This window comes from Fistularia commersonii, chromosome 21, assembly GCF_037954325.1.
Source record: "Fistularia commersonii isolate RoL2024-O1a breed Wild chromosome 21, RoL_Fcom_v1.0, whole genome shotgun sequence".
NCBI lineage: Eukaryota > Metazoa > Chordata > Actinopteri > Syngnathiformes > Fistulariidae > Fistularia > Fistularia commersonii.
The window spans coordinates 11,787,348-11,798,322 of NC_141304.1; the positions used below are offsets into that span (position 1 = coordinate 11,787,348).

Genomic DNA, 10,975 nt, shown 5'->3' on the forward strand with positions numbered 1-10,975 from the left:
CCCTGCCATCTCACATCCTTAATTTATTAGAAAAGCGTTAAACATGATAATGTATCACCTTTTGCTTGCCCTTTTGTTATTATCTACCGTTTGACCTTATCGGGTACGTAAGTCCTCTTCGTCCTGGTTGATCTGAGAGTTAACAAGACAGATGCCTCAGTCCGTGTCAAAATGTTAAGACTCTTTAACGGGAAATCACCAGCAGCGCCGTTATCGTTATAGTCGTAGTGAATGTAACTCTCCTTTTACTTTAAAGGGACCATAAGTCGCACCACATACATTTGCACTCATGCAACCGTCAGACGCTGGTTGATACAAGTATACTGATTCATAAAAAAACAACTTTCCCCCGACTGTCTGGTCCACAGTCACCTTACAGTTTAGAGGTCTATGCATGTCACATTCTGAACATCAGAGCCTGCTGAATGCTGCTTCATGCTTCAATAGCCCTGGTTAAACAAAAAACAACCAAATAAAAATACAACAATAATAAACAAAGACACAAAAATCACCCGCAGCTAGGTGTTCCTCAGGCACATTATTGTAACAAACAAAAAAAAAAAAAAAGACAAAAGCTGTGGGGAAAAAACAAGGATGTTGTACCAAAAAGGTTCTCGTTGTAAAATGTAATCATAGTAAACATTTAAAAAAAAAATGAACAAGTCCAGTTGCCACTGTGAGATTTTACAAAGAGAACCGTGACCTGGATGACTGAGAACCTTCACAGTCACCGAAAAGGTTCCCGTGTCACTAAAGAAAAGACGTTTTCGACAAAGCGGGGCTAATTTTTTGGCCTGGCAATGATCACTCAAGATGTTGAAGAAAAATTCTGACGACTCAAAACAAGATATGACATTTGAAGACAAGCGCGTCAGCGAAACAGTCACAGACAAGACGGAGAAATTGCACTCACGCTCGAGGTCGCACTGATATTTAAGGGGTGTTGAAGCAGCGGCTCTTGCAGCTTGCATGAGATGCTGCAATCCTGCGTGTGCTTTCTGCGGCATGAGTAACACCAGATACAACAAATACAGTAGTTAAAGTTTTAGCTACACTGGAAACTTACAGATGCACCAGTGAGAAAGAGTTTTGCAACAGTTTCTCTGGGTTTGACATGGGTCTAGTATCAGGCACTCACTCACTCAATCACACACACACACTCACTCACTCACACGACACACACACAGACACACCAGGCCATGGTGGTCCTCTATACCGGAAAACAGAAACTAAAATTCACATCAACTCTACATGAAGAATACAATCACTTTAGATGTGAGTTTACGGTATCAGATGTAACCAACTGCATGGGCTTCCTTTTTCATTTTGAGTTCTTATGCAGTCAAAGAGATTGTTCCACCGGCCTAATCCAAGGCAAAGCTCTCAGTGCCACTGGCATCCATTCAGTTGCATTTAAATAAATGGTTTAGTGATATAATCATAAAATATTCTGTCCATCCATGATGGGGATTTTTCCTGGAGACTTTAACCATTACACTCACTCCTTGAGTGTACGCTGTCAATATGTAGCAATGAAGTACCTGCTCGCCTGGAAAGTAAAATATAATAAAAAAATAAAGAAGATCCTAGTGTGGTAGTTTAGTATGACAGTTTGGTGTCGAGCACAGTCAACTGGAAAGGTATTTAAATTCCAGTCTGTTCCTCTGTGGAAAGAGGAATGGGTGAGTTCTAATGGTGTTTTCACAGAGGACGCCAGCCTTTGAGATGAGGTTTCTCAAACGGGGATCCCCATGCGCAACTTTTTCTTCTTAACGGTCTTCAGACCAGTGAGCCGCCGGACGTCATCCTCATCAGATTCATCCATTTCATCGTCAGCTGAGAAAAGGATCTAAAAAAACAAACAAACAAACAACAAAACACTAAGTAGCTGAACATGAGAACAACCTACAGAAGCAGCCAACATAAAGTAACTGATAAAAGCTGGACCACGTAACTATATCCGTGTCACTCTTCATAAGGTGGGACTACACTGTTACAATTTAGATTTTTGTAAAAGTCATCGGGACACCGCTCAGCCACTGAAAGCTTTGTGAAGAGGAAAAAAAGAAAAAAAAAGAAAAAAAAAAATCACAATAAAAATACTGCTTGGACTTCTCTCAGTTACCAGCTAGACTTAAATAAATGTGAAATTGATGCTCGATCTTTGAAGGCCATAATAGTGAGAAAAAATGGTTGATATTCATCTCTTTAAAAATATTTCAAATAGTAACTGATATTTATGGTGGCATCAGAGACTATAAAATGCATATCTGCATTAAAAAAAACGCTGTCTATGTGAAGCAGACAAAGAATAGAGTGGGAATGTAAATGTGATATGTCTCAAGAGCCCTGCTGGTATTGCAATGCATTATTGAGCTTGAAAAATAAAATAAGATAAAATAAAATAATACAAAAAAATAACGAGCCAGCCAGGAGTCGAACCTAGAATCTTCTGATCCGTAGTCAGACGCGTTATCCATTGCGCCACTGGCCCGCTGCACAGACCCACGGTCACGGAGCCGGGTGATGTGCAGCAGACGAGCCCGCGATTCGCACAAAAAGCCGTTTACTGTTACACGACCTCTGCGGCACTGATAACAACGGCACTGAACTGAATGATTTGCTATGCATGTGCACCGAAGACGCAGAATCATAAATTGCATTACAGCCTTAACATATAAGGAAAATATTGTTTGATATAGTGTTTCCGTTACAAATGTCTTACTTATATTTACATATCACTTGAATTTCAATACAGTAGCCTAATTTTAAGCAATTATAAAAACATCCGAGCCAGCCAGGAGTCGAACCTAGAATCTTCTGATCCGTAGTCAGACGCGTTATCCATTGCGCCACTGGCCCATTGAGGGTGCTAACGACGAGAGTGACTTTAAAACCCCCTTCTGTCCCGAGCGTAACATCCACGAAACCCGTGAGACAGCCCGTGCTTTCGCCCCTGGGCTGAGGAGACGACAAACCTCCTAAACCCGCTCTGGCGGTCCGGCTGCGGGTCTTCCCGCACCACAGCGTCGCCCCGCCGGTCAGCCGCGGTGCTGCAGCGCGCCGGTGCCGCAGCGCGGCGGTGCCGCCGGCGGCTCGTCGCAGCGGGACGCGGGTTTGTGGGCATGCAAAGCTCACCAGGAACCCCTTGTTTCCACTTCTTAAATTCAAACAGCTCGGATGTTCCCTCTTATACCCCTTTGACCCATTATCTCTCACATGATGTCATTATCACACAGAGAACATAAATATTTATAAACGACAACGCTTTAAGAGATTACATATTAACCCCCAGAGGACTTTCATAAGTAATCAATTGTAGTATTATTTAAACATTTTAATTCATTTCATTTAATCTAGTGAATTATGTCAGATTCTCTGTGAGCAAAGGTTCCTCTACTCTACTTTAAACTCTATTTGAGAAAAACTAGCAGTTGTCTGTCTTACATGATAAACAAACAACAGGCAATGAAAAGTTTACAGTTATTCAACTGCATGTAATTATGATGAAATATTATACATCATAACCTTTCTTCTTTTAACCTTTCGTTAAAATATATCATTGAGCCACGCTGTTACTGTAAACAATCCCCGGAGGGAAAATGTCAACAACGATAAAACAGCAGGCAGCCCGTGCTGCGATCAGTGCAAGAAATCAGAGGAGGAACAAAACACAGAAGTCAACTTGTATTCTAATCTTTGACCCATGTAAAGTCCACATTTGAGAAAGTTGTTAAAAGAAATGAGTTGGTCTCCATCGCAATTGACCTAAATAGACCTCATTAATGCACGGCCTGAACTGATAAAAACGGGAAATGTTAGTGTGGTAATGAATAAAAGGTGTCATAACTTGGTGCTTGAGACAGTGAGCAGAAAAACTGTTTTCTACGTATGATTTTTAATTAGCCTTACATGAAGTACGGTCTAATTATTGTTGTAAATTCGCACATAGCTTCTTGCATATAAGCAGTTTCTTTCATCTTTTAAGTTGCCACCCTTTTGAGTAAAAGGTTAAATGCAGAGACAGAGACTCAGCCTCATTATCCACAGTTTGCAAAGTATTTCTATCAGAAAGCAGAAAAATAAAAATCCATCGATATGAAAGAAAGCTAGATGTGCATTATTTGCCCTGGAAATCCCCTGGACTGAAGTTCATGGAAGAGATGACAGCTGCAATAAGGGGCTTAAACTTTGTTCTAACCTTGGAATGATGATGTTATTAGCAAGCATCATACGGGATTATTAACACCTCTCAGGTGTGCCGTGTACGTAACCTGCTGATTCCTTGTCTGGATCGCTCCGCTCCGGGTTTGGAGCTCGCCGTTGTGACTTCATTTACAGTGGTTGGAGGTGTGTGTGTGACGCCGAGTGGGGCAGACTCTGCATTGGGCTCATCTGCTTTATGGGCTTATAAACTAAATGGGAATAATGACCTAGCCGAAGGAAAAAGTCCCCACTGACGGACACGTAGCTGTGGATTTATACTGGGAACATAAATCAAGTCTGATTCCTGTTAATTGGTATTCGACCTGGGTGATGTGTGAGTTTTAATTAAATCTTGACACGCTCAATGTTTCACTGTATGCTCACTGTACTGTAACAATGTATACAATACCCGGTCATTAAGGAAGGCACTACAAATCAATTTCAGTGTAAGAGCTTGAATAATGACAGTGTTTTGTTTTTTAAATCACAGTTGAATCACTCTGGTGACACTTACCTCTGACTCGGAATCGTCGTGGGACAAAGCTCGTCTGTAGCGTACCTTGCTGTTCCCTCTCGGATCCTCTTCTCGCTCCTCGAGCTTTGCTTTTGTCCTGTGCTTCTTCATTAGGAAATTATCTACTACCCAGAACATTAAGGCCTGGGGGAAGCACAGAAAAATACTGTCTTGAATGAGATCAATGTACATTCTTTTCACACTATTTACGGAGAATGGAATACATTACTGTACAAGAGTAGATCAGGGAAACAAAAATTAAAATCTCAATAAAAAAAAAAAAATTATCAGAAGATCAATAATAACTTTATTTGAAAAACTGCAACATACAGAAGACAGAAAAACACACAGGACAGCAGACTTACATTGATGAAGAATGGAACGATAAGCATGACGATGGCCAGTTCCAGGTTAGGATTCTCTATTGGATTTAAGAGATCCAGCTGCAACATACAGCACACAGACACACACGCATAGGAATGAGCATACACAGCTGCAAAATCTTGAACTAAACGTTGAAAAAAAAAAAAAAAAAACAGCACTGCAACGAAGATACATTTTTCAACCGCACAAATGTGGGTTTTACAGAGGAAACATGAGATATGATCACCTATTGATTTCACATTTCTTTCAAGGCAGCCCTGCTTTATTATTCTGTTTGGAATGGGCCGCTTCAATCAACCGAACCAAGGATCTAATCATTGAATGTGACCAGTTCAAGAACCAGCTTGAGTTCTGTGCAAAAACAGTAAGTTATCATGTGACTAATACATGCAACATACATTGATGTGGCATCCAAGGAGTCTTTTGGCTCATCACCTCCCTGGTGGTCTAGTGGTTAGGATTCGGCGCTCTCACCGCCGCGGCCCGGGTTCGATTCCCGGTCAGGGAATATTTTTTGGCTTCCACTATCCTCTCATCCTTATGCTTGTTTCGCGGATCCCAACTGATTGATTGTGCCCCACATCACATTCTGATGTTGCAGCTCAATTTAAAAGCAGGTGTGTGATTGTCATAACTAAAATCTTTTGGAAGAGACTTGCAAGATGATATAACTGATATAAAAGGTATATGCTGGGAATTCAATGCCATTATAATAAAAACACCCCAGTAGGGATCCTTTTGTATGCTGCAGGGCGTGTATGCCAGCAGTAGACAGTATGAAAGTGGAATCAGCCATCATATATTTACATATCAAAACTTTGTCTCTGTTGAATAACAGCGTGATTGTTTTAACAAACTGTAGAGTTAACAAAACAGACTGAGCCGTACGGACTGGGCTGCTGCACATAAATAGCACCATTTGTACAACAAATTGGTTGCTTCGGTTTCATGTGGGGTCGGTGCGAAAGTTGAAACTTCTATTACTCTTTTCTGTGCAATCTCTTAACAAGCAGTTTGTCAGAAATTGAAGGCTGTCACCTTGGTCTAGAATTTGACCGGTCTCAATTTGAAAATTGAAAAAATACAGTGTAGTTATACCACCGGTTCCTACAGATAATCACTGACCTTTTTCCACTCGGGGATGAGGAGGACCAACATAATGAGGACTTTCTCAAACATCATGATGAGGATGTAGAGGATACACTGGCCCAGCCACGCGGTACACTGCACAGGCTCTCCTACACACAAAAATACCATCAAATATTAACTGTTATTCAACTGTAAAGCACAGATCCAAACAAGATAATAATATATAAGATAAGATAATAATAATATAATCTGTGTGATGCAAGAACTGATTAGAGAAGCATTTACTGTAAGGATGTCCATAAATATTGGTCAGTTGGCTGATTAATTCCAGAAAAAACATAAAAACTCTCTCCGCTTCCCAGAGGTATCGTCCATCTAAGCAGATATTTCCTGCCGTGGGTCTTACAGACAGATTGCACCAAGCAAACCACAGAGTATGTCATTATGTTGCTATTTCTGAATGTGAATGACTAGACAAGCCCAAGGTCTGAAAAATGTGTCAACAAGTTTCTGTTCTGTTTGTGTTGTTTTGGCCGGGTGGGTGGCGAATGAGCAAAGCACAGAAGATGAGGATATTTTTTTTACAGGACTCTTTGTGACAGGAAATTTAATTAGTTTTGTTAGTCAAGTTATTAAGATGCGAATACCCAGGATACTATAAGTTATTATTAGTTCCAAACAATTTTCCAATTTTATGCCACAAGGCATGATATTCCTCCACATAGTTTTGTTGTTGCTGTTGTTTCTGGTGCTGTGTGGTACAGTCAATGTTAGACAGTGCATTTTTATCTTGTCTATTAACATAGGACTTGCCATGACAGGAGATTAGATATAACAAGAATGAGCTGGAGCACAAAACAGTCCTCACCATATTCTCCAAAGCGAAGAGAGTCCCACTGTCTCCACTCTACAATAGCACTGACCACTCGAACCCCGGCATAGATTATCAACATACCCAGAGAAGCATCCAATAGGAAGTTAATGAGGTATCTAAGAAACAGAGAAGAGAGAGGAGTTGGGCATTATTAGCAGCTAGGGGTGCTTTTTTTTCATAGACACTCTGCAAGTTTGATTCAACAGTTATGGACAAAATATTCAATTGATCTAGAGGTTAAAACTCTTCCAAGATTGATTTTGTTACAAAGTGACAGGGCTGACTCACAGTGAGCAGGGATCCTCCTCTGTGAGGTCTGACAGGTAGACATTAGCAAAGTGGATAAACAGCATTCCAATTGCCTGTTTTGATGTGTCAAGGAACCTGTGGAAATACAAGCTCTTAAGGCACCGCAGTGGGGTTCGTTTGATGCCTTTTCCAGATGAATTAATTCCTGCTTCCTTACCAGATTCTCCAGGGTCTCCTCTCATGTTTGGGCTCCCTGAAGCGTTTCACTGTGGATACAGTGGAGAAGCACAGATGGTGGGATTCCCAACAGATAGTGTATTCATGGAAAATGAAATGACAAAAAGAATCGATCCATCTCAATCTCTCTATTTGTCATTTATTCAAAATTTCTTTCCCTCCAGTGAGCTCGCAGAATTGGTATCACCCCCCCCCCCGCCAAAAAAAAAAAAAATCTTGAAATTGAATAGCTATTCAAGCTAAACATAAGCGAGACAATGCAGGCGGTACAAGGCATGAACCTGAAGAACAACAAGAACACTATGCATTTGGTCAGACATTACACAGCAAAATTAGAACATGTTTTTCAAATCCTGGCAAGGTATCAGAAGCAACAGCTGTGAAATTTTTGGCTGGAAACCGCGCAGGGAAATTAAAGTTTCAGATTAAGTCTGACATGCGTTTTGTCGGTACTTGTCGAACAAGAAGTAACAAAAAGTTCAATATTAAAATAACCCAAGCTCATGAACACCATGTGACAGTATTACTGCTAATCTGGAATGTTTAATATATTCAGGCTGTAAAAAAGGGCTTCCTCTTAATTAATTCCTGTGTGTAAAGAAGTCAAGGAGGTTTATGCAAGGCCGCTCATTAATGAATGCGGCAACACAAATGGAGTGGCTTGTCTTTCACAACACCTTTCCTTTCTGACCAAGATAATCGCTCTAAATCCGCTGTCAAAAGGCACCAAAAGGCTCCTCCAGACAATCCCATGTCTCAAAATGCTCACTTAGTGGTGCAGCACAGCCCAAACACTCACTGAGGGCCTTTTGTATTTTCGTGTGGGCAAGATATACCATGAGTGTGACTTCATTTTGTCTTAAACAAGCCATGCGACTTCAGCCCGACCACACCCTGCGTGCAGCTGGGTGTGATGTGTGATTTGGACACAGCCAGAGGTCTTGGCATAGTCCTTGTGCAGAGAGAGCTGCCTTGAGCAAAACAGCTCCAAAGTGTTGAGCATTCCTCACTCCTGCCTGTGAGGCAGCACACATGAGGTCACAGTGCTACCAGTGCAATGCCAGACTCTGACTCAATGGAACTATTTCTTTGTCCACAGTCTGCGTTGTTTCTTCCTATACTAGTGTTTTCCTGTCGGTCTCACCCTATACCGCGGCACCCTTCAGGAAGTTGAAAGGAAGCCTGTGTAGAGAAAGTCTCGAAATTTTTTTTAGTATTTTTTAAAAGAAAGTTTATGCAACTATGGGTTGGGCTTGTTATCTGATGAGAGGCATTCTTAAAACAAAAGAAAAGTCATTTGGAAAAACAGAAAAACAAAATGTCAGCAAGTGTAGGGACACGCATCTATTTATGAATATGGACAAATTAGTTATCAATTTTGGACTGTGGGAGTAAAGTGGAAAACCCAGAGAAAAGCCACGCAAACATGGGGAGGACATGAGAACTTTACAGAGAAAGGCCCCTGATGGAATTGAACCAGGAACCTTCCTGCTGTGATGCTGGCCTGAAGATATTCCAATTTAAATCCAGACCCCTTTCTTTGCACGTCAGTTTTCCAAGTTGTTTACTTTGTCCAGTCAAACCACTTGTCCTTCTTTGACCTGTCAGGAATTTTGGGCACCTGCATTCTGCAAAAACGTCACTGTTTTTTTATCTCCAAGCTGGTGTTCATGTACCGGCATACTACTTTTGTAGCATTTATGATGGCGTTTCCAACTACCTGCATACTATTTTTGTGAAATAACAGCATTTCCAACTAAGCTAAGGTAAAAGTGGGTTTTGGCCTGATCCCAAATGGAAGTGAACAAGGAAGCTCCTTGCCGTGAAGGTGGCCAGCAAAGCATTTGAAGATATTTCAATTTAAAACTGTCCGTTTACTTTGCACATCACTTTTCCTTGTAGTTTATTTCTTACAGTCAAATCACTTGTCCTTCTTTTATCAAGCAGGGATTTCAGGGGTCACATGACCTGAGCAGACAGTTGGGCAGTTTTAGCTCTGAGCTTTTCTCAGGTATTTGTAAATAACTTTGTGACATTTATCTCAACATTTCCAAGTAAGATCAGGCAAAAGTGCGCATTGAGAAAAAAAACATTGGGGTGATTAAAAATTGCCAATTCAAATGGCAACATCACCAAAAGTCTGCTTATGGATAATGTGAATTTTTGAGTTAATTCAATGCCTTAAGGAAAAAAAAACTTGGACACGTTTCCATCATTCATGACACGCTTTTAAACTGATGTTACAGAAGCCGCAGCAGAAAGTAATCCTCATATGCAAAGCACTGTTTGGTATCTACTTCAACAAGAAGAGGGAAGGTGATGGTTGCAGGGTTTGTTGTGAGCCTCCAAGCTGAGTTGAATGTGGGATGTGCTGCTATTGGATACTGGTCTGATTACATCAGCAGCAGCCGCTGTCGTGCGGTTCAGATGACCATACTCACGCATCAGCGTGCTGAACGCCATCACGGCGAGAAGTCCTTGCAGGAAGATCCCGAACGAATCCATCAGGGCGCCGTTCTCGCAGCCCCGGCTGCCCGGGGTCGGGGTCGGGCTGGAGGACGAGTTGGTGAGGGACACGGGGGGCGACCCCGCTCCACCCGGACCGATCGGTGCCACGTCTCCGGGCTGAGACAGCATGTTCACCCCGCTGCCAGTCATGGCTCGGAAGGACTGGAGGTTCTCGTAGTGCCGGGGTGTAACTCGCACAAAAGGCCGCGGTGGTGGTGGTGGTGGTGGTGGAGGGTTCCCACTCCTCACCGACAGATGTTGGGTCAGCTAATCGATATGTTAAACGGGGTCGTGCTAAGAGAAAGATGGTGGCATCCGCTCCCCCGTAACCTCATTCTCCCACTTCAAACAGCCATGAACGCATGGTTGTGGTTTAACCCTCTCCTCCCGCAAAAACAAGCAACTTTTGCGTGTTTGCTCAGAGGGGTTCGTTGCGCACGACGCTAGTTACCAATAGTCGCTTGGGAAGCTCCGTGACCGGGCGATACATTTCCTGCTTCGACTGGGAGTATGGGTGAGCTAGCTTTACGAGCGTGTACACATGGTAAACTCACGGGAAACGCGGATTTAGTCGAGGAGATGCCTAAAAAGCCAGGTTTGGCTAGTTCTGCGCTGCGTGTCAAAAGTGTTTGGGATAAATGTTAGCCAACAAAACCACCAGTGCAAAGGAATCAGCGGCATAGATGCTATCACTAGCCTTATCTACCTAGCTTTACGCTAACTACTCCCCTCTGCTAAGTTAAAACTATCGTGTATTATTAGTCAAAAACCACGCTCACACTGGTCCCCGTCACCTTCGAATGCCAGGAGAACAGTTCGTCGCTATTTCCGAGAGAAGTGAGTAAATTCAGGTGATGAGTCGCTCACATCCAGCTGCTTGGCCGCACACAGCAGTGCCCTCTCATGTTGACAGG

At 42.3% G+C, this 10,975-nt stretch overlaps 1 protein-coding gene and 3 non-coding genes across 4 annotated transcripts; 1 reads left to right on the forward strand and 3 right to left on the reverse strand.

Moving 5' to 3' along the window:
• Position 1: 1 nt before the first annotated feature.
• stimate (STIM activating enhance) lies at positions 2-10,959 on the reverse strand. The gene is made up of 8 exons (XM_086168808.1): positions 9,995-10,959; positions 7,534-7,582; positions 7,356-7,451; positions 7,062-7,183; positions 6,230-6,342; positions 5,086-5,163; positions 4,721-4,864; positions 2-1,849 (listed from the first exon to the last, which is right to left on the reverse strand). Exons 1-8 carry the CDS (start codon positions 10,209-10,211, stop codon positions 1,736-1,738), a joined length of 933 nt encoding a protein of 310 aa, XP_086024934.1. The 5' UTR covers positions 10,212-10,959; the 3' UTR covers positions 2-1,735.
• trnar-acg (transfer RNA arginine (anticodon ACG)) lies at positions 2,422-2,494 on the reverse strand. The gene has a single exon. It is a non-coding gene; the product is annotated as a tRNA-Arg (tRNA).
• On the reverse strand, positions 2,790-2,862 carry trnar-acg (transfer RNA arginine (anticodon ACG)). Its single transcript has one exon. It is a non-coding gene; the product is annotated as a tRNA-Arg (tRNA).
• On the forward strand, positions 5,541-5,612 carry trnae-cuc (transfer RNA glutamic acid (anticodon CUC)). The gene has a single exon. It is a non-coding gene; the product is annotated as a tRNA-Glu (tRNA).
• Positions 10,960-10,975: the final 16 nt, after the last annotated feature.

Excerpts from the sequence above, each read along its gene's own strand:
- stimate (XM_086168808.1), bottom strand. The coding sequence starts at position 10,211 with ATGACTGGCAGCGGGGTGAACATGCTGTCTCAGCCCGGAGACGTGGCA. Across the intron at positions 7,184-7,355 it reads GAGGAGGATCCCTGCTCACT|ATACCTCATTAACTTCCTAT; the intron begins GTGAGTCAGCCC and ends TCTGTTTCTTAG. Across the intron at positions 1,850-4,720 it reads ACGACGATTCCGAGTCAGAG|ATCCTTTTCTCAGCTGACGA; the intron begins GTAAGTGTCACC and ends TTGTTTTTTTAG.